The following is a 23,637-nucleotide window of genomic DNA, read 5'->3' as shown; positions in this document are numbered from 1 at the left end:
AAGAAACATCTAGCTTAGCTTTCAAGAAAATGTTCCGGATAATAAACTTCATGACAATGAACTCCAAAGTTCAAACTCTCAAGTGAACTCTGAAGAACTCTGAAGATCTCCCTGCCAACTGGAATCACGCAAGGCCTTGAGAGCGTTTGAAAAAGGTCTTACAAAGGCAGCAAATGAAATTTTCTCTCTACTAGTTTAAATTTTAGTGTCTGGTCTTCCTTCATACATCTTTGATGCTGTAATCTTTTCCACAGCAGTTACTGGAAGTCCCTTTGGGCTGTCTTACAGTATCTAGTATTTTCACTGTCAGGCAAATGGAGTTTAATTTTTCCTACGTCTGGATGTATCTATCATCACAACCTTTCTTGTATGCCAGTTCTCTAGAGCAGCAGCAGTAAATTGTGAGCTAAATCCTCCATGCTAATGATAGGTAATGGAGTTTCAGTAAAAATAAGACTTTGTTCACTGAACAGAAGTTAGTACTGAAGTCTTCAGCCTGTCTTTTTGAGTTTAGTTTGTAACACTGTTAAGTCATTTAACTTTAACTTTTTTCTTAGTCCCTTAAAACAGACTAAAACTCTACAGTATCACCCATCTTTATCATCTAAGGAGAATTTTCCGCACTTTCTGTGTGTTTCTGTGTGCTGAATGAAATTTGAATTTCTGTCTTAACTGTTGTTGTATTGATCAAGTGAATCCTGGAACTGTAGATATACTATAGCTTCTGCATAAACCAAATTATACCAGAGACACTTGCTAAATAAGTAGCATGCAAGTGAGTGTATCTGAGGGGGATGCATAAAGAATACTTATTTTTAAATACAGAAGTTCGGTTTCAAAAGGTTAGTTTTTTGCATTACTAGAATTTTTCTGTTCATGTTAACAAAGTGACACAAGCTTACTTAAAACAGTCTCAGAAACACACATTATCAAAACTTAGAGATGTCTGGAAATCAATTGTGTGATACTCTTCTAACAGAAGGAATCTTGCTGTAAGACTGCAGTCTACTATTACAGGTATTTACAACTTAAAAATATCTGTGATCAGTATAAATTGCTGTTGTGTGGTATAGTATCATCAGAAAGCGTGCCAAGACTGGGCTTATGGAAGCAATGTTAACATTGCTTGAATATGACGGTGTTGAGGAAAATAATATACCAGGTAGAAAATGTAACATGACAAGATTTCTGAAGATGATGTGTCTTCTCCCTTTTCCAGGTTGTAACCTAGATCGTAGTATTTTGAGTTTATATCTACTTTTAATCTGATTTTTTAAGTTTATAAGCTGGCATCCAGCCTTTAGAATCCTACATGGGTCTGTGAGAATTGAATCCAGGACAGTGAAATATATAGTGCTGTCCTTTTACAAGAGGTTTTCTGTTGCAGAATGCATAAGTTAATTCTCATTGTCTGAAGTTCCACAGTACAGTTTTAATTCATTTAGTGCTTTTGCTTTCTTCCTGTTTCCCTCTGTATCATATTTTCCGTGCTCCATCCAGTTTTGCTTTTTTCTCCCTTTCCTTGTCCCTGCTCTGGTGCTTATTTAACTCTTCATTATGCCATAAAACTGATTTATCAAAGAGGGAGGATTGTGGGTTTTTTGGTGGTGTGGTTTTTTTTTTTGGTGGTGAATTGGTTTATCGTGTACTGGTTTGGCTTTACTGGTACAGCTGACATAAGTTGGGTGGTAAATTAGGCCTTGTTGTCAACTGGGAGGAGTGGCAGAGGAAAAGGGAGCCTGACCACTGTTGACAAACTGCTGACATGACTCAATTATATTGCATATGACTGTAGTAACTGGTGTACTAATTAGTACTTGTGTAGCGACTGTACTTGGGGAATTTAGTAATTACCATGTGATTGGGTAGTCTGTGTTTATGGTTTTTTTTTTTCCTTTTTTTTTTTTCTTTTGGCTAGGACATCTGGGCTAGTCAGTCCTGAACAATAAGAATTGCTCCACAGGAGAGTTGCTGTATTTGCAAATGAAAGGAACTGGGAGCTAGCTAAGAAAGAGTGCAGACAAGTTAAATGTAATTTCACAAACCTGGGCTTGTCTGTGCCCAGCAGAGGTCCTATATGCAGATAGGGACCATCTAGTGTTTCTTGAAGTAGGAGGTGAGATCTGATGATCGAGTAGAGGACTGGCATTGATGACACTCACAGGGAATTGTACTTGGTGGTAAGAAAGAAAACTGAGGCAGACTTGCTGCATCTGCCATGCATTACCTTACAGGAAGAGGAGCAACAGCTCTTACTGGTGGCGCTAGAAATGCTGAGTTCAAAGATAAAGCCACCAACTCAAAAGAAGACATTCATAGAGAAATTTTTGTCTCTAATTTATTTAAGATCACTGAAGAAAGAAATGTATTAATGGTTTGGACATGTGATATTTGTTTTGAGTGTTACCAGTGATGAACACACTTGAGTTGATGCATGTCTGCTGGTGAAATGCAAAATATGAAATGTGTTAGTAGCACTGTTACTATTGATTTGACAGCAGCAGGAATACTGCTTTTCCTTCAACATCAGTGACATTTGAGACTGATGCAACTGTAATAATCTAATATTTTTTTTTTCCTTGTGTTAATAATGCTTTCATACCCTGCAGCAGTGTAGGTGGCTTGTATAATGTTCTGATAATGCACTGCGGATTGGGTCATGGTGGATTGTTTCTCTGGGACTGTAGCAAAGCTAAAGTTAACTTTACGATTTTGTTTGCCTTTTTGACTTTTTTAAGCCTGTGCCATCCAGGACCTTGCCCTTCGTGCCCAGCCTTTGTGACAAAAACATGTGAATGTGGACAAACAAGGTGAGAACGCTTCTATTATACAAACAAAATTTATATAAGAATAGTTTATTAAAAGTTTATATAATAAATTTTTACTTTCTTATAGTTTATTAAAAGTTTACAGAACAAAGTTTATTCTGAGCTGTAACTTTTATTTGTGTGCTAAAATAATTTGGAGAATTTTATATTTTAAAAAAATGCAATTACTTTTAATCTTTTAAGAAAATAAAAATAATTTAAAAAGTTGTCTGTATTAAAATCAATTTATGATACATGTAGCTGAATTGTCCAAGTAGTCTGAATTGATTTGATTTTGAAATCCTATTCTAGTATTTCTTTATTTTATTTTGTAGAAGAGACGGAGGAAGAAGTAGAAAAAAGTTCACACCTTTTCTGTCTGAATGGAATGTAATGTTGAGTTACTCCATTCCAGAAATAATGATTTCAAAAATAACACATACATTTCTGGGAAGCTCTACCCCTAGCAAGAGAGAAGTCTGTAGTATATGCCAGACTGAAGGCTGTCTTTTCCTTGCATGTTTGATGCATATAGTGTCATTGCCAACAGCAAGACTGTGCTGCCCATACTATCTGTGATCTCTCATATTCAGTTGTTCTGAGTTTAGAGTCCCTGTTCTAGCTACCTAGAACTGATTCTGTGTAATAAAATGTTTGCCTGTGCTCATTTCCAGAACCAAAACAAACCAAAACCCGGTTTCAGTGTTAGCATTCTTGCTCTAGAAAAAAGGTTTTCAGACTTTTACAATTATTTCTGAAAGTTTGAATGTAATATTAAGTGATCTTAATTTTTCAAAAAGGTACAGCTACTTCTGTGGCAGTATTTGTCATTGAAAGCACTTTGTCTTCAGTAGAAAAATAGATTGGTTGTAGATTACTGAATTTTATTTTACATAGTAAGATCACATAGACTCACTACTGTGATAAGTGTCCTATTTTAGGGAGTGGGAGATGGGAAGCAGAAGGAAAGATAGGGGGAGTTATTTCCTAAAAACTCTTTAATTAGTAAGTTATGCTTCCTTTCAAAGGCTTTGGCATTTTACTGAAAAAGTATTTTCCTTTTGAATAAATGCTCTGTAGATATTACGGTAGCTGACAGACTATGGTGTCGTTTCTCTACAGTCATTCAGTTCGCTGTGGCCAATCAACAAAAATTCATTGTTCTAATGTATGTGGAAATACTTTAAACTGTGGTAAGCACAGCTGTACTCAAGTGTGCCATGCAGGAAAATGTTCACCTTGCCAATTAACAGCACAGCAAGGTAAGTATTGGAATGCCTTATGTATATCCACTCTACACTATGAAAACAAGAGGGTGAAAAAAAACAGTACCAAGAGGCAAGTGCTTTATTTTTACTTAACAAAACCAAAATCTATTGCTAGAATATTTAAAAAATTGAAAATGTGTCAGCATCACTATATATTTAAATAAGAATATAAACATGACTAGAAAGAGTCCTGCCAAGATGATTACGCTGTTGGAGCATGTGCCCTATTAGGACAGGCTGGTGGTAATGGGCTTTGTTAGCTTGAGAAGGCTGAGTAGTGGCATTTCAGTAGCTAATTGGAGATAATCAAGAAGACAGAGACAGGCTGTGCATGGGGGGAGGATGAGAGACAGTGAGCCTAAGTGGAAATGTTATAACTAGGTATAAGGAAAAACTCTCTTGGAAACTTGAAGGTTTTCAAGACCCAGCTGAATAAAATACTGAGTAATGTGGTCTGATCTCATTGCTGACTGTGCTTTAAGTAAGGGCTTGGACTAGCTGATCGCCTGAGGGCCCTTCTGACCTGAATTGTCTCATGATCCTATTTAATCTTTTACTATAATTCTGAGACTTGATTAAACAGCACATGGAAGAAGAATAGAAAGAGTTAAAGGAAAGCACATTTCAACAAGCTACTCACGGATTCTGTTAAAATTTTCTAAACTTGGTCTTGAATGGAAATTAAATTGTCCAAGTATGTGTGCCAGTATACGAACACATTTTTGTTGAACAGCTTATATAGAAAACTGCAAGTTAATTTTCTCAACTTTTAAGGTAATAATTAACTTGTTATGTATACTGCTTTAATAAGTAAGCTTTTTGTCCAGATTAGTTTTTATCTCCTTATCAAAACAAATAAAACAGGTATTCCAGCTTCTGTAGGACTGAGAAACCTCTATTGCTGAAATAAATCTAAAGAGCAACTTAATTATCCTTCTAACAACTGACTGTAACAATTTTTCACATTTTACCTTTTTATAATTGCTGTACTGCTGGAGGATTTTTCTCACTGATATTCTCTTGTGTTTTCTGTGGAATATTGCTTTCTTTCAGTGTGTTACTGTGGAAGCAGCTTTAAAGAAGTATTGTGTGGGACAAAGGAAGAATTCTCAGATGGATTTGGGAATTTCTCATGTCAGAATATATGTGGCAAGTAAGGTCACTATAATTTAGGCTTCTGAAAAGAAAAAGGTCATTTTATTCACACTCAGTGATCATGATACTCTTAGATAACTCCCCTTTTTCTTTGTTTTGTTTTGTTTTTTGTTTCTTTTTTTTCCAGAAAATTAAATTGTGGGAGGCACAACTGTACACAAGTATGCCATCCTCAACCTTGCCAGCTCTGTCCACGACTTCCACAAGTAGTGTATCGCTGTCCCTGTGGTCAGACTCCTCTCAGCAAGTTACTGGAACTAGGATGTGTTGAACGTAAAATATGCACAGACCCTATCCCATCGTGTGGAAAAACATGTGGCAAACCCCTTTCTTGTGGTAGCTATGGTAATTAGAACTTTCTGCATCAGAGTATTCAAATTATCTCATTGTTTTTAAAAAAAAAGTGATCCTTAACTGTTTCATTTCAAGAAATAAATATTTGATCAGTGATTTTGGGTTTTAACCAAACTGAGTGTAAAAGCCACTGCAGAGCCTGCAGTCTGGTCGTTTGTTTATAATGATACCTTAAAATGAGGAAATATATTTGTCTAGAAAGCACTAACACTAGCTAGCCTTTTAAATTTTGTTTGCATGCATGTTTCCTATATCAGCAGAGCAATAGAGCTGTAGGAATTTCCAGAGAGTAGTAGGTACTGATGTCTTTTAAAAGCCCACCTAGATTTTTGGCTTTCATGTGGAGACTGGTAGAGATAAATGACTTTGTTCAGATACAGCAGCAGAAAATGAGTATTTACTGAAGGTAAGAGGGTCATGAAGTAAAAAGTAGCATTGGAAGGTTGGAGAAAGTTATGAGCAGAAGCAATTTGACACTGCAATAAGTACATTAGGTAACTGAAGTGTATTTAACTGTGAGATTGTGTGAAGCTCCAGTTTTACAGACAACATATTTAATTGTGATTTGTTAGACTTTAGAGAGGAGAGAGACCAATGCTGTCAAGATGAGGGCTTCTTATTAATGACTGATGCATTCTGTCACTCCAAGGTCAACAAGTAGAAAGGGAATGAGTAATTCTGCTTTTAGTTGAATTTCAGTTAACCTAGTTAAGTGAAATATGAAGATATGCATAGTAAGGCATTCTTTTGGGCTGAAAAGGAAGAAAAAATTACTTAAAATTCCTGGAATTTGGGTAAGATAGTATCACACAAAATCTCTTCCCCCCCCCCCATATGTTAATGCAAAAAATATTTAAAATGTATGCATTTTCAAAGTTAATTGTAGACCTGAAACTCTGGTCTATAGATTCAGGATTACAAAGTTGAAAATAATAGCAAAATCTAATGCACATTTAACTTAAAATAGTTAATTTGTTTGGAAACCCAGCTACACATAATCTTTGACCGGTGGTGCTCCTAATAAATATGAAGTTCCAGGTCATGGATTTTTTTTTTTTTTTTTTTTTTAATTAATTGTTAATCTTTGTATTTTCATTTTGGTAGAGTTCATTCATACATGTGAAAGCCTTTGCCATGAAGGAGACTGTAGACCATGTTCTCACACATCAAATATTTATTGTAGGTGTGGCTTCAAAAAAAAGGTGAGTTTATGAAGCTTGACCATGGAAACAGGTAATCTTTGTTGTTTTTTAAAGCTGTGGAGAAAAAGGAGCTGAAGTAGTTGATGAAAAGAAAGCTAAGAAGTATAAGAAGTGCTGTGCTCCTTAGTTGCAAGAACCTCCATTGTATACTAACTGATAGATGCTAACTAGATTATACTGTGAAGTGCTAACATAGGCTACTTACTGTGAAGGCAATTTTTTGAAGTGTTTTTGCAGAGTTTACACAGAATTCTGTTTGTTTATGCTGGCTGCAAAGTCCTGTATTATCCTGCAGTATTTATATAGCACAAAGAATGGTAGTTTTACCAAGAGTTATGTAAACTGAGAGAAGAAAGGTAGCCTAACATAAAAAGCTAACTAAAATTTTATAGTAATAGCTTGTAGATTTGTTGTAGAATTTTTTGGGGAGAATATGAAGTTTTCACTCATCGCCATTCTTCATACATTTATATAGTGACCCAGCAGATTCTCAGCAATTGTTATATAATAATTAGTATATTTTTCAACTATGCTACTTTCTGTGATCATAGCTTTGAAATCTTTGGCTACTCTCGCAGGAGCCTTAATGACTTTTCTGACCTATTATATATCATCTATAAGCAGAGATGGCTTCTGAATATATGTCTATGAGTTCATAGAAATGACTGAAGCTTTGCTTGAGGTTGGAACAGATTTCTCCTGCAAGTTTGCTGAAGGTAGTTATGGGGTAGAAGGCTTCAGATTATCTTTCATTTTGAGGCCTGAAACGAAGTAGTGAGATTTGGGGTTTAGTTAATCAGCTTCTTGGACACCAGAAAGCTGCTGCTTGAAAAAGTATGAGTGAACTACAGTGATAATTTAAATCAGTCATAAAAAATGTGATGCTCAGAAATGACAACTCAGAATGTAAAGTTGTGATGACTGAAGATTAATGTAGTCGATCAACAATGTTCTTTCCATACATCACCTTTTATTTTCATGTTGAGGTCTTTAATCTAGGTAAAACGTCTTTGATCATGAGATTTGACTTCACTTTCTCTCTTTTTTGGTTTCTGCCATGCAAGTTTCTGGTTTCTTAGGACAAACATGTTTCTGTCACTTCACAGCATTATCTGCTGAATTAAGTGGGGAACACAAAGCTACAATTTTTTTTTATTGGTATTGAACCTCTAAGGAAAAAGTATTGCGTTTAAAAGATTTGAGGATTTTTTCCCAGCTTTTGTTTCACTTCTGTATACAGAAGTGTTATACACATGAAAACTGAGAGTGCTGCTTCTTTCTGTATCATGTGACTAGGTGTTTTCTAGATAAGTAAGTTTCAGTTGTTTTATCTGTTTTAACCTAATGGCTCCCTGTTTGCTTCCTAGGAAGTCCCATGTGCTCTCCTCAGAAATAAAGGTACAATATTATGTTACATATATAATGTGAAATTGTTTTAAAAATGATACACAGCTCATATTAATTTTGGGGTTGATTAATGAAGTTGGGGAACTTCTGATCTGTACTGCTTCTTTTATCCATACTTCTGTGCCAAGTTGGTCATTTCTTGAGATGCTGCTACTTTTGGGAAGAGGTTTGAAATAAACCTTTTTGATTTCTATCCATCTTTTATATAAGGAAAGACTTATTCAGCATTTGATCTCGAAGATTCCAGACAAGCTGTCTGTTTCAATTTGAACAGTTTCTTATGCCACCTGCCATATTCAGTGGGTTACCCCCTGGCATCCTGCATGCCTTTGGGTCAGCTTGCACAGCTCAGATGCAAAGTAATGCTTTTGCTCTGCTCTTATCTAAGTTCCTGGGGAAATACAAGCTTTGATTGTGCTTCACAGTTGTATGCTGCTGGTCTTTGCATCTGAGCCTGGCCGAGTGTTCCCATTCGGCAGTTCTTGGTATTCTGGATGTAGCATTTCAAAATTCACCTCAGTGACATGTTTACTTGATGGACCCCTGTCATACTGAGGTACTTATTTACAAGATATATAAGGTAGTAATAGGCATATTTCCTAATTTGAGCTTTTCTCTATGAAGACTTTCCTTTTCAGAATCCAGAAGTGATTGCTTTTGTTACCTGTGGATGGTGATAAGGATGTTCTTTGTTAGCACTAGTTTCATGAGCATATCAGCAGTAGTTGTATTTAGCTGACTTTTACTGCCTTACTAATTTGAGCAGTCTTAAATTGGATGTTTGTGGTACTCCGGTGTATCAGGATATCCTGTTTTCTGTGTTCTGTTGTGCAGAGTTTATGGTGTAAAGACTAATGTGAAATAAACTAGTTTCATGTATTCTGCTCTCCAAAATCCTTCTGAGCAAACGTTTGTTTAATGGAAGCCAAGTGTTCACATGGGGAGTTAAATGTGGAAGAGCAAGTAAATTAAGTTTGCTGACTTACTCTGTATTAGTCTCTTCTAGACCATGCTCTGCAACAGCCTTAGCATAATATTGTGACCACAGCTTTTGTTCTCAGCATAAGCAAAGCTGTACGAGTTGTGACTGGTTTTGGTTTTTTTGTTTTGTTTTTAATAGCTGCTATTACATTCATGTGTGACAAGCGATGCAACAAGAAAAGATCATGTGGACGACACAAGTGTAATGAAGTTTGCTGTGTGGTAAGTTTATGTGTGGTTTTATAAAACTATTCATTGTGGTGTGTGTTTGGTTTTCGTTGTGATGTTAAAAGATTTTTTTGTTTTTGTATCTTTCCATTTTTGTGCATCTTCAGTCTCTATTTGCAGTATTGGTCGAGCTCAAAAAGTTCATGTGTGTGCATTTATTTTGCAGCATTTGTTTTTATGGGTATCATTATAAATGTAAAACCATGTTCCAGCCTAAATGCAATTAAATCAGTGTAAAGGTGCTTTTTGTCAACGCAGTGATTCCAGGGTGAATGGGGAGGGGAAGGATACAAGAAGCAAGGTACTTAATAGAATACTTAATACAAGATACTTAATACAAGAAGCATAAGCTGCGATGTAGCTATGTCTGCAACAGAGGTCTTAACAGAATCCACTTTAAAAGTTGTGTATCCATACAGCGACTGTATAGATCAGGCCTAAGCTATTTTTTTGCACTATACAGTTTTGTCCGTTAGTAGCTTGTGACCTCACAGAGAAAAATAAACAAATGGGGTTTATAGTTTAATTCTCCTTTTCTTTTTTGCCTTCCCCTAGGACACAGAACATAAGTGTTCTTTGGTTTGTGGTCGTAAACTCAACTGTGGGCTTCACAGATGTGAAGAACCCTGTCATCGGGGCAGTTGTCAGACATGCTGGCAAACAAGTGAGTTACGTGCAAGAGTACATTATTTCTTATGTATTATAGAAATTTATTCACTTAACTGGCCAGAGTTGGACAGAGAATGTGATCCAAATTGACCAGAACCTGAAGAATATGCAGTTGATTTTGATTGTATGTTTTTTTTCATGAAAGAGAAAGTTATTTCATTTTAGATGAGTTTACTAAGTGTTGGATTTTAATAGTTAAAATTGAATTATAGTGAAATATATTCAGTTATATTTGTTGATCTGCAATCACTTAAAGAATTTGAGGAATCATGCAAGGAAAAAAAAGCAGTTTAGAAAGATAATTTCTAAGTTAAGGGAACTCTTGTTTAACAATGTAGTAACTGTTAAAGATATTGAGGTATGTAGCAGAATTTGTTTAGCTGCTTAGAATTCAGACTTTCCCAACTTGGAACACTAGTGATTTTTCTCTGGACAGGACAATCTGAAGAAATAAGAGATGTCAGTCATGTGTGTCTTAGGCCTTCTGGTCACATTCTGGATGGTGAAAATTAGTACTGAATTGCTAGAAATAGATTGACAGCCAGCAGGTATTAATTTTCTTAGGACAGCTGAACAAAAGACTTAAGCTGGTTCAATAGCTAGACAGGTATGTACTCTATTAAAAGCTGTGCCAGTTCCTGAGTCTCTAAAGCTCACTGTGGTTGAAATAGTTGTAATCTGTTTTAATAGCCTATGAGTATGACATGCATGCTGACTGTACCTCTCTTTAAAAAAATAAATGTCGACAAAGCAAAATAGTAATCTGACCGTCTCAAAGGTCCTGTTAGTAACTTCTGGTCTAGTTGAGTCAGAATGCACAGATTTTTCTGAGCGGTTGTTTTTCTTCACTGGATTTCATGGGTTTGATCTTCAAGATCATTAAACTTCTCCACATTGCTGTAGTATTTTTGACGATTATATTTCACTCTCAGACCTAAGATTCGGATGCCTGTCTTAGCCTGGAGAGACCTAATGATTGCCTCCCCTGTAAATTGTTCCACTGTTGGATGTGATGCAATTGAGAGGTCAAACTTCACTGCTGAAATTTTGCAGTGAGGCCCTTTTCTGAGCACAGGAAAAGCAGCTACCTATTCAAGGAACCAGATACTTATGATGATCTGGCTTAAATCTTTGTGTCCCTGAAGTCTCCCGTTCTGAATCTGTCCAGAGGTAAATCAGCTAAGCAGCATCTTCAGAGACTTCTTACCTGCTTTCTCTGGATGCTGCTAGTTGAGATTTCAGATCATTGTGTGATTCTGACCCTGTAGTTGATGGGGAGTGCTTCTCAGCACTAAGAAGTCCATCCTTGCCTCTGATCCACTTGTCTAGCCACCACTTTGCAGTTGGGCTGCATCAGCCATGGTATCATGGGCCATGGCATGGTCTCATTAGATTGGATTTCTTGCCCCTGCTTTCATCTCCACTACTGTTTTTGCTGGGAATGGTGAGCGCTGGCATCAAGATGCAATACTCCTGTGCATCTTCACCTCTGTGGTTCTGTGTGCTTCCCAGGTACTGTACCTTTCCAGTGTCATTTCCTCCGTGATGAGAGGTGAGGTTCCTTTCTATGCTGGGGTCTCTTTATACACACCTGGTCTACTTCAAGACAGCAATACATCTCTTGGGAAAAATAAATGATGTCAGCATTAGACAGCTGCCTTTTTTTTTTTTTTTAAGTTGTATTTCTACTCTTTAGATCAGACCTCTCTGCACTCCCTCCCTGTTATCCTGATTAGTGCTACTTAAGGAACCTTCATTACAGTTCAGATTCTTCACCTATCGCTTCTCATCAACAACAAGCAGCCAGCGTAGCTGTCTAACACTCAGATCTTCCAGGGACCTTGGTCTCTGGTCTTTCATCTTCCTGGACCAAGGAAGACTTGTGGCTTTGAAGCCTGGAGGGTTATAGGTAGTTTCAAGACCTTTAGTGAGGGATGACAAAAGCCCTACACTTTCCCATGCTTGCTTTCCACAGAAAATCGATGGGCATTCTGAAACTTCTCAGCTTTTTCTACTTCTTTCTTCTAACCCTCAAAGTTTTGTTCTCCCGAGCATTCTTGTTTGCTGGAATTTATTGTAACTAAGTCTCCTTAGACAAAAATTATGATCCTTTCTACTAACTGCTGCACTCTAAGATACACGGGCAAATGACTAGGACCTGGCCTGAGATTTAACTGACTGAACAGACCACAAAAAACAACTGGACATGAGAAATTTCTGAACATAACAAAAAGCACAGTGAAAAGCTGACAAAAGTTTCAAGGTAGTGCCATGAGGAATGAATGGATTTCACAGATGTTAAGGGTGAGAGATGACTGAGCTTCCCAGATAATTGGTGGAGGAAGGTATTGGGAATGTTTTTGGGAGTGGAATATTGCAAGGCCAAGAGAACTTAAGTAGTTGTGTGATGCTGGGATGACCTAGCTAATGACACCAGAAATAGCAGATTTGGGTACAGATGTAGCTAAACTGGGACCAATGAGGAGAAATGTATTTCTGTAGATTATTTGGGAGGAATCAAGGTGGATGCATGGGAAAATGGAGAGGAGGAGAGATGAAAGGCACCACTTGCACAAATGAAGCTGCTGGTCAGTGTACTTCTCTGGTAGATCTGTGTGCACCTGACGACAACTATCTATCCTGTCCTAGTTAAGATTTAGTATCTTTCAGTGTAATCTCATTCTCTGTTCTGTGTATGAGAGGTTTAAGTGCCAGCAACTGGAGACTTGGCTGTAGATCATGGGAGCACATAGTCTCTATGCTAGCAGCTGGAGAGACCAGGCAGACTTAAATTGTATGCCAGCAGCTGGAGAATGGGATCACAAGTTACAGGTGCCCCTTGGTCCGGGGGGGGCACCTGGAGAGATCGGGGGTGGGGTGTGATTCCCTTGTTAATTTCAGTCCTGTGTGTGCCTGTGTATGTCTAGATAGTTTGCTAATGAACTTGCTTCAAAGGTGGACTGGCTGGCTGGTAGAGGAGATCTGCCTCTGGAAATATGCAAGGTTTTAGCCAGTGACTGGGTGAGGGGTCTGTCCAGGTGTGGATATTAGACAGTGCCTATGCTAATATTTGAGATCCATGAATGTGGTGTGCCTGTGAATCTAGAGTGTATGCGTGTGTGTGTGTGAACTTCAATCCTGATGAGCTGGAGAGGAGGAAGAGGACTTGGCTATTGGTATTCCTATGTACGTGAATCTTGTTCAGTTGGCTCTGTGTTAGTCTGTGTGTCCGGTCATGTTGTTATCATGTGTATTGTGTGTCTTGTCTCTCTGGAATATGTGTTCAGACTTGCTACTGGCCGGACCTGCATATTAGTCCAGCAGCCATCATATCCATGGAAGTGGGACAGTAGGACCCTTTGGGGTTTTAGAGTTCAACAGATTTTGCTTTGGTAGACTAGGAAGGGAGGAATCCTGTGATTCCCAGATTCAGAGAACTTGCTGAATTCAGCAGCTCCCTTAACACACTCATCATCTTTTCAAGTTGGAATTGTTGTATTGTATTTTTATTGCCTCATTATTCTCTTACCTCCTCCATCATTCTCTCTTGTTCTTCCTGATCCACTATCTCTTTATTGGTTTATAGACCAATCATATTCTCTTTTTGTTGTCAGATCTCCTTCTATATTACTTCTGATGTTAATATTTTTCTCTTAGTATCCTATTTTTCTAAGGATTTACCTGTTTGAACTGTAATTTGCATTCCAATCAGTTCCCTCCCAGTTTCTTTAGAGTCTGAAAAACAGCAGTGAACTGTATTAATTTTTGTGCAGTGTTAAGTTTTAGTTGGGATGGTGTATGTAAGTATTTCTATTCCTTTGTTTATTTTATCACCGGGATTTGGAATCTTGTGATAAGAGTTTAAAATCTGTTTCCCAGATGTGGAAGGAGGTGGGGGGCGGGGAAGGAAAGTATACTGCCTGAGACAGAGAACTTCCAAGACATGCAAAGTTGGCTTTGAAGTATTTGGACAGGTTCATAAGCTGCATATGAAGATCCACGTAATACTAAATGACATAAAAAAACTATACAGAAGAAATTATAGGAAGAAGTCTACAGACTGGTGGCCTTTTGGTCATTTTCTCTGGAATCTTCCCAGTACCATGTGCAGGGCTTGGCAAAAGGACAAAATCTAACCACTGATCTGAAAAAGTGATGGTGGGGCGAAGTTTGGAGCACAAGATTTGGATGATGTGCTTTCTGGAAGGGAATTCAAGAGATATCTCCCAATTTTTAAGTCAAGGATAGAACAGCAACAGCTTTCAACTTGACATGAGCATTTCTCTTGCTCCAATTCAAAATGTTGCCATCAAAGAACTACTCTCTAAAAGCAAGCATAATGCCTAATGAAGTGATCATAGTCCAGTTTTCTTGTAGGAGCCGTAAAAGCTAATAAATTCACTACAGTGGTGCTTAATATTGAAGAACAAAGCTGGAGTAAAACATTTGCATGTTATTTAAAGATTTCTCATTGTGGAGAAGTGCAAATACATGTACCCATTGGGATATATTTGACTTGTTTTTTCAGGTTTTGATGAGTTAACTTGTTATTGTGGTGAATCTGTCATTTACCCCCCTGTCCCCTGTGGCACTCAGCCACCAGAGTGTAAAAAAACATGCACCAGGCCCCATGACTGTGATCATCCAGGTAAGTCAGGCCATTCAGTTTTGCTTGGGTTTTTTGTTTTGTTTTAATCAAAATGTGGAAAAGTGTATATAGGTCTGTTTGAACATACATTTGCTTTTTTATTAGATGCTTTTTCAGTAGTTTGTGAATATTTCCAAAAGTCTACACTTAAAAGCCAACCAACTAAAAACTTGCTATGAATACTAGTAGTGGTACTTCTGACTTGTAAAAGCATTGGATTTTTTCTGATCATTATTAATAGTCACAGCACGTTAAATGCTGTGTTCCAAAGATTAAGTGCTCTGTTGAAACCAGTAGGATCATTTAATGAACAGTTAGTTTCTGTGTACCTTGGAATTACGTTGGCTGATTGCAAAAAATATAGCACAGGTCAAACAGATATGCTTTCTGACAAATTCTGCCTGGTAGTATAACCCTGCTCAGAAGTTACAAAATTCTCTGTTATTAAATTTAGAAAATATGGAAGAATATTCACCTAAAAACTTGCCATCATAATTTTTAAAGAGTACTTTAAAGAACAAATTATCCTTGCATGAAGCGTCATACTTCCCATAAATTGTGTAGTTCTGAAATGCAAACTCATGTTTAATAGTCTTTACTGTCTCTTTTAATGCATTTGACTGAAGTATGTTAATAAAACTGTGCTGGCTTTTATCATTTTGTGACTGCAGTGTACCATTCCTGTCATAGCGAGGAGAAATGTCCACCCTGTACCTATCTCACTCAGAAATGGTGTATGGGCAAGCATGAAGTAAGTCTGGACACTTAATGTTTTTGAATACTACATAATGTTCTAGAACTGTAGGCTTAGATTTTTGTGGCCTCTTTGGAATGCAGTATGTTACTGGAGTTTGAGTGTAATGTGATTAAATTAGAAAAGTATGTCTCTTGTGCCATACGCATTCAGCAACTGCTATATTGGACTATGATATAAAAACTCGGTCATTGTCCTAAGATATTTCAGTATTACAATTTTTGCATGGACAGTGCCAAATGAAGGTGTGAACAGTGAAAGTACTTTGAGGTTTGCATTTATAATATTTCATTTTTAGTTGTCATCTTTTTCCTCCCCTCTTCCAGCTGCGAAGTAATATTCCTTGTCATCTCACTGATATTTCCTGCGGACTTCGCTGCAATCAAATGTTAAAATGTGGAATGCACAAATGTAAAAGAATCTGTCATAAAGGAGAATGTCTTATAGATGAAGAGTGTAAACAGCCATGTATTATTCCAAGGCTATATTGTAATCATCCCTGTATGGCTCCATGTCATCCTTCTTCACCCTGCCCGACAACATCCTGCTGTGCAAAGGTTAGATACCCAAAGAAAATTCACTGCAAATTCACAGGTGAATTGTATGGTTTAATTGTCAGCCAGTAACAGTTGTGACAAAAAATGGCATGTTTGTATAATTCATAGCATGACATTTTTTCTGTAAACTTGTAATATAGAATTTTTTTTAAAAAACTACTATTCACTTTCAATTAGTCATTATTCCACTGAAATGGGACTTTTTAAAGGAGTAAATTTACCTCTTTCACACCCCTCTATGGCCATAAAAAGACAAAAGTTTCAAAAAGCTGCTCTCTTTTGTGGTACAACAGGTTGATCTTCAATGTGAATGTGGAAGAAGAAAGGAGAGTATGATTTGCTCAGAAGCATCTAATACATATCAAAGGTTTGTACTGTAATAATTATTTTAATTCCTTACTGGACTTACTTCTTTGCAGTTCGATTAAATTTCAGGCTTGACTAAATATATTTAATTCACAAGCTTTTTCACACTTGCTTTGTACTTTCACGTACAGCTTCTTTTTTTTGTATTCCCCTGAGCTTTCATACCAGCTGTGCTGTACTAGAACATATTCCTCTTTTCACTGTTGTTAGTCTAACTGTGGTGGTGTGTCAAAGGCTAAATCTCCCACCTGTGGAATTCTGCTCTACCCACACAGAGCAATTAGATACAGACTAATTGGGCAGGTCCAGATTCAGGCTTCTTAATGTAGGTGATTACATATAGCAGTCCATGTGTGAGTTGCTGTCTAAGTTTCCCTTAATGTGTAATGGGACCTAGTCAATACAGATGATGGAAGCTAAAGATTGATTTAAAGTCATTCTGAAATAGCTAAATTTAGGCAGGAGAGCTTTGGCATCTAAATCTTCATTCTTAATATGCAAACTGAGTCCTACCCAATTCCATTTATTACAATAGATTTGTCTTCGGATCCTATTTCTAAACTTATTTTTCTTTCTCTCTTATGAGAGAGGGCAAGGAAGGGACAAGGAAAAGAAGAAAAGTAGGGCTTTGGAACTTTTAAACTGAAAATAGCAAAACAGTAATAATAAGAATAAAAAAATATTATTCTGAGGCTGTGATTGAGAGGGAGTCAAAAAATTAATCTAGAGAGTTGTTATGCAGCCAGAGTTCTGCTCTGCAGCTCAATTGATAGGAGAGCACAGTCACAGATTCTTCTTGGCTTTCAAAGAAAGCTTCCTAATGATTGTTTTTATTTGGAACTGCTATTTGAGGGCCTGATACTGCCCCAGTTTAGGATATGCTGCTTTATTCCTACTGAACATTGCCCAGATTCAAATTCTGACAGAAGATGGCTTAGCATCTATGCAGTCGGTGCTTAATACTACCTAATGAAAATGAGGAGAAAAATGTGCTAATCAGAAACAGTTGAGAACAGTTGTAGTCAATACTAAGTTGAATGCAAGATAGACTTAGTGGTGATCACTTTTTCTTTTTTAGAAAAAAAGGGGGTTTTTTTGTTAAGATCTATCTCACTTTGAATACAAATCAGAAGACTGACTCAACTTTGAAATACCAGTTTAAATTGACACATGCTTGTCATTAAAGATAAGCTGGGAAAGTAATGTAATTAGAAGTCCAAATTTTTGAAGGCTGTTATTTCTCCACTGTTCCTGTAGCTCAGGCACTGCAAAAGTATTCATGCAAAGAAAATGGTTCTTTGAAGGCAGTGGGAGTCCTTGCATGCATAAGCTGAACACATGTATATTTATTTATCTAGTCAGAGCCCAAGTCAAGAAGGGGGGAAAGAAACATTGAGTTTAAAGCAAGTGTTTGTATCTCTTTGTTCAAATGTATTCATAGATGTTTACAAATTACTCTTGGCCTGTGTGATATTAACAAAAGCAGCATTTAATGCTAGCTAAGTTTCTATGATAATTCCAACTCTTCGGGTTGCTGAAAGATTAAAATATTCTGATTTTTTATGCATTAGGTTTGGCTTTTTTCTCCACTGTCTACACACTTGGGGAGGAAAAAAATAAAACAGAAAAAAAAAAAACCAGACAAAAAAAACCCAAACACAAGAAAGTAACTCTTGTAGTACTGCTGTGGAAAGGTCAGCCAGTTAATGGGGTATCGAAGTTTTTTCAAAAACGTTACAGGAGTGATGAAACAGCTTTGTCAGTGAATGTTGGTGAAACAATGCCCAAGGGAGCAGGAAAGGGAGTGTGCTGCTGTATCTATACACATGATACAAATGATGATGTCATATCATCTGATGGCCCATTACCTAGACTTTGTCACCACCTGATAAATATGAAGCTAATGGTGCCTCTCAGTGCTTTTTGGTTTTATGTAATATTATTACATATTATATTATTATTATATAATATATCATCCTATTATATTATATTATTATCTATAATATACATATACATTATATATAATATATGTACATTATAATATGTTATATTATTGTAATATAATATTATCTTCCTTCCTGACAGGTGATTAGTTCTCTGAATGTGATGCAAAACATAGAGACAAACATATCCTTTTACCTGAATTTAACAGAAAAGATGGTTCAGAGGATAGAATGTTCCATTTTCAGGATTTTGTTTGAGAATGGTGTGGGATATTTCACTAAAAACTTGCTGTATATTTTAGTTATAGAAATTTTAGCAAGAAAATGAGAAGGGGAGGGCTTGTTATTGAAGGGAATGATGAAGAATATAAAGAAAATCGTAACAGTCTCAGTAGGCATTTTGCTCTTTCCTTATGGCTTGTATCACCCATATTTTCTAAGCAAATTTCTAAGTAATTTATAAATTCACTTTACAGGTTTTAGTTGCACACAGTTAAGGAAGAATCACGTGATAGTTGAAAAGGCAATTAAAGCTATATCGTCAGCTGTAGTTTGAATATTAAGCAGGTGAGAAGGAAGAGTATTCCCATTGCCTAGTTTAGACTTGCTTAGAATTGATGCTCTGAAAAATGCCCTGAAGAAGCATGTCCATTTGTTAGTCTTGCTCCAAGTCACTTGAGGGAGATGAGAGAAAGTAACGTCTTAGTTTAGATAGCTAGATTAGACTCCTAAAACTAGGTGATGTTGAACTAGAGACCCATTTTGTAATCTGACGAGGAAACGGTCAGTCTGTCTTACTTCTTCCACCTGGAGGTTTAAATCTGCAGCTTTATACACCTTTTCAAAGGTTTGTGTTGCCTCAAATGAAATCCTAATGCTCTTCTTTTTCAGAATAGCTGCTATATCTATAGCCACTAAGTTAACAGATCTACAGCTTGGGGATTCAGTGGAAATCAGTAGGCTTATTACGAAAAAAGAAATGAAGCAGGCCAGGTAAGAAGATACATGTGGAAACATGTTTTAAACCCTTGTGTGTACCTGAAACATAGGCGATGTGGAAAACACATAATATTGTGAGCAAAATCCCAGCTAAAATAGGAAGACTTAAAATAGCTTGACTCTGCTGTAACAGTACTGCTAAAAGAGTATTTTGCAGTTCCTTAGCAGTTCATGGTTTTGCTTTCATGTAGAATGAGTTCTCTATCATTGGCTGGTTTGTTGTTATAATTATGTATGGAACAATATAATTGTGGTTTCAGAGTTTCTTTCTACCAGCAAACTCCTTAGAGTTCCTCTGGATCTTTTCAGATTTCTAGACAGTATAACTTTTTGCTTCTGTTTCAGCATCCAGCATTCCTTCCTGGATGATTAATAGGGCATATTTTCCCCTAGTCTTACTATTTATAATATTTTTCTATTACCCTTTTTAGATTTCTTACATTTTTGTCTCAGTTTGATTGGCGCTTCTGTGTTCTCATACTGGCTGGCACTGCAAATCTGCTTTTAAGTCACAAAAACACTTATGACTTAAGTTTGGTGATTTTCTGTTCCTCAGGATTGGAATAGCTTATATTTTTACTTTTAGCGTCATTTCTTCAAGGAATTGTCAAGTTTCTCCAACAGCCTTCTGTCAGAAACTTGACTTCCTGAAGTCTTTGCCCTTGAAGTCTCTAATTTCTGTTTTTAGTTTATTTTCTATTACCATCTCTCCTCTCTTAATTGTGAATTTGATTATTTCCGAGTCAGTCTGTGTGTTAAAATCTAATATTCCTTTATATTGTGTAAAGTCAAAATAGTGAAATTTCCCATACAGTTGCTTAATGACTTCCTGTATCAAAAGCTAATACCAGCATACTTCAAGAACTTTTCCTAATCATTCTGTTCTGTTTATTTGTTTAATGTCTATGAAATTGGAGCACATTATTACCAAATCCCTTTGGATAATTTTCTACACTGAAATAATTTTAACTCTGAATGCATGTGCAAGATGAACTAACACCAGAAATGACACGAGAGCACCTGCTCATCCCACTCTCCAGCTTTGTTCTAGTTGGGCCAGTGTCATACTTCAGAAGAAAGTTGAGGTAAAAAGCAAGGTGAAAGAGGGAGAGCCATACTGATTCCTGCATGCAACTTTAAAGAGCGTGGTGTTAGAAGCATGGTATAAGAAAGGCACAAATAGGAAACAGTAACTGAGTCTTTTTTTAGCCTACCCTGTTTGTTTCAATTAATTGAATGCTCAGAAATGTACAATATAACAATTAATTTTTGTCTCTAGAATTACTGTAGAATAATCTCTGCTTTACCCAGATTGAGCCTTAACTACTTTCTTCCTATTTTATCACAGTGCCAACCAGATACAAATATACTCAACAATATGAAGCCAACTTCAGCTTCTCCAAAAAAAGAGTCACTGTTTAAAGAAAGCAACCATTTGGCAGTGCTAGAACTCGGTGGGGAGGATGGGAGTCTGGGCTGGTAGAAGGAGGAGGGAGGGACGACTTTTTCAGCTACTGAAGCTGCAAGTCTGTCATAACAGCTGTATACTTGCCAGGAGAGCAAATAAGACACCAGTGTCTCTGTTGGTGTCTTAGCCTTTGCAATGTGTAATATAAATTGTGTTGTAGTCACTGCTGCACATCTTTGTGGACAGACTTACACTGTCCTGTCCTTGAATAGTTGAAATTACCAGAGAGAACTTTTCTTTGTGCAAATCTTTCCTAATATGATATCTGAACTGTGGCAGGTAGCCTTTATTCAAGGACAGTCAGAGGAAGTATTCTCCCTTCCCCACTCTTCATCTACCAAATACCAGAGCAGGGAAGGAAAGAGATGATGGCATATAAAATACTTATTCTTAAATTTTTAGTTTATTGTCAAACTCCAGTATTTTCAAAGTATCTTACAAATCTGCTTCATTGATTTACAACAGGAGAATATTTTATGTAAACTGTGCAGAGATTTCCTTTCTTTGTTTCTCTCTCTGGTCCTGTCTGTAGACATTTTGTACTTTAGTTTGGTTTCCTTATTATGGTTTGGGTTTTTTTTGTGACAAATTTGGTCAGTCCTAGAGTAGCTTCTCTAAATTGGCTACATTCCTCTTTTAGAGGAGGAGAAAATTATTCTTCAAGCAAGTGACTTTAAACAGTACCAGGTTGATCTTAGAGTGCAAGTACGTTAGCTTTCTTCTGCCTCCTTTGAGAAAACCACCAGAAGTTCTGAATCTTATAGCTGTGTGTCTCCAAACATAATACATGTCACTGAATGAACCAGTTTCCCTTGTAGAAATTATTTGTTTGAAATCGAGGAACTATTATCAACAGAATCAATTCATGTATGCAGTCTAAGGGGCAGAAGTTTGTAACTGCCACTGTGAAATTCTGGAGAACTCTTGATCCTTCTCTGACATTTTAATCCCTTAAAATTATAAAATAGCTTTCAAAGATGAGACAGAAAACTTCACTTCTAGTGTCAGTAGAGTTATGAATTTACGGGCTCAGTTGAAATACTGATTTTTATGGTGCATCATAATCCTCCATATGCATTGTTAACTTTCCTGTTTTCTCTGGCTGATAATTTTTTCTGATGCATAGCAGTAAGTGACCTTGTCACGTCTTCCTTTGCTAACTTTCTGTCCTTCATAGCATCCCCTCAATGCTGATATCAACTGCATTTTTTTCTCAAATGATCTAATTTACCAATATAATAAAATCTAATTCAGAAGCTGTCTTTGTCAGCTTTTATATGGCTTTGGTAATTGCTGCTTCTGTTCAAGACCTGGAGAAAGGCTTGTGTGCTCAAAGATCTTTGATTGGGTTTTGTTTGGTTTTAGCTGTATTATCTGATCTAATATAATAAACAATTCTCACATACTCCTCTTACTTGTTTAGGCTGTGATAATGATATGACACCAACAAAGCTACAGTTTGAAAAGTATGAGTAGCAGCAGTGATTCCAATTGTATTTTTCTTTCATCATTCAGGTTGCAGTGTGATGAAGAATGCTTAGCTCTTCAGAGGAACAGGTGAGCAATGAACTTGCTTGCTTTTTTTCAGAAGTAGTCCAGGTTCAGAAAGTTAATGTTATGTGGAAAAAAATCCTTTCCTGCATGACCTAGAGAACTGATAAATGTGGAGATGATTCCTGTGTTGCAGAGATCTATATTGAGTGATCCGAGATCTTACTAGAATATTCTATTCCTAAATGAGTAGTTTCAAATGTACAGACTGTATCTTTTGCAAGCTGTTCATCTGTATTAGTAACCCATATTTTTAGTCTTCAATGACAACGTATTTGGGAGGCTGGGGGGATTTGTGTGTTTAGTTTTGTTTAGTTGTTTTTTGTTATGTATTGTTTTTTCCCTCCTACCCTCAAATTTAGACGTCTTGCTGAGGCTCTTGAAATAGATGATAATTCTGATCCTTTTAACATCCGTTCTTCTGGACCAAAGTACAGTGACCTTTTAAAAGAAGATGCGAGGTATGTGTTCTAATGATGCCAGGTGTCATAAGTAAACAGCGTTGAGGGCAAGATGGGAAATGCAGAATAGTTCTATTTACTCTTGTAAAAATGCCCATCTTTACTCTTTTTTCTCCAGCCTTGGCAATAGGTGATGATTGAGGCAAAGGAGGTGATGTGCACTTCTCAAGACCTCCAGAATGTGAACCTGAAAAGTAAAAAGTGCCTGACGGGTTGCTTTGTTCTGTAACAGGACCAGATTTATAATGGGAACATAATTTTCCACCATTCTTCTCACTGCAAATCAGTACCTGTACTTCTCACATCTCTGCTGCTTTTATATATAACCAACCCCCATCTTGTTGCTCTTTGTAAACTTTTCAAAACAAAGACAAAAGTGATAGCTAAGTAATGAAATATGCTCTTATATTCTGACATTGGCAGAGGGAAATAATCTCATTTATTTTTTTGCCTTACTGCCTTTATTTTAAAAATAAAGAAATGGAATTAATAAAACACTTGATTGATGCAGAGCTAAGCCTATGCCAGTGCTGACTGCAAAGAGGGCTGCTAGACTGAAACATCTGAAAATGAGGCAGTAGAAAGTCAAGTTAATATCAAAAGCATGACACTAATAAATACCACACAATCTGGAATGACAAAGAGGGATCAGACACATTTTTAAAAAGATGCTTAAATGATAAGTGTCACCTAAGACGTTTTTACTTGTGTGTGTGTGTGTGTTTGTAGGCATGACATTAGTTTTTACCAGCTCTAAGTTTTTACAGCAGCTGAATCTGTTTTGCTCTTGCTTCACTATCCTAATGATACATAAATTTC

General features: G+C 36.8%; 1 protein-coding gene across 13 annotated transcripts in view; it reads left to right on the top strand.

Moving 5' to 3' along the window:
• The window catches only part of NFX1 (nuclear transcription factor, X-box binding 1), a 71,559-nt gene that overhangs the window by 25,133 nt on the left and 22,789 nt on the right, over nucleotides 1-23,637 (top strand). For 10 of the 13 annotated variants that reach the window (XR_014229566.1, XR_014229567.1, XR_014229568.1 and 7 more), the window contains exons 6-20: nucleotides 2,739-2,810; nucleotides 3,930-4,069; nucleotides 5,129-5,228; nucleotides 5,358-5,575; nucleotides 6,689-6,786; nucleotides 8,154-8,184; nucleotides 9,314-9,396; nucleotides 9,958-10,066; nucleotides 14,600-14,719; nucleotides 15,391-15,470; nucleotides 15,800-16,030; nucleotides 16,324-16,397; nucleotides 19,231-19,332; nucleotides 22,322-22,363; nucleotides 22,720-22,818. Coding sequence is in view for 10 of the 13 variants with exons in the window: in XM_082325016.1 (XP_082181142.1) it covers nucleotides 2,739-2,810; nucleotides 3,930-4,069; nucleotides 5,129-5,228; nucleotides 5,358-5,575; nucleotides 6,689-6,786; nucleotides 8,154-8,184; nucleotides 9,314-9,396; nucleotides 9,958-10,066; nucleotides 14,600-14,719; nucleotides 15,391-15,470; nucleotides 15,800-16,030; nucleotides 16,324-16,397; nucleotides 19,231-19,332; nucleotides 22,322-22,363; nucleotides 22,720-22,818 (1,599 nt within the window). In the remaining 3 variants the exon portion in view is untranslated. Of the gene's footprint in view, nucleotides 1-2,738; nucleotides 2,811-3,929; nucleotides 4,070-5,128; nucleotides 5,229-5,357; nucleotides 5,576-6,688; nucleotides 6,787-8,153; nucleotides 8,185-9,313; nucleotides 9,397-9,957; nucleotides 10,067-14,599; nucleotides 14,720-15,390; nucleotides 15,471-15,799; nucleotides 16,031-16,323; nucleotides 16,398-18,481; nucleotides 18,563-19,230; nucleotides 19,333-22,321; nucleotides 22,364-22,719; nucleotides 22,819-22,936; nucleotides 23,026-23,637 lie in introns of those variants that run through there. The other 3 variants (XM_082325010.1, XM_082325011.1, XM_082325012.1) reach the window with 3 other exon arrangements.

The sequence above is a fragment of the Platalea leucorodia genome, assembly GCF_965183815.1.
Source record: "Platalea leucorodia genome assembly, chromosome: 1".
NCBI lineage: Eukaryota > Metazoa > Chordata > Aves > Pelecaniformes > Threskiornithidae > Platalea > Platalea leucorodia.
Note: the sequence above shows the minus strand (reverse complement) of the source record. Positions and strands in the feature narration are given on the sequence as shown.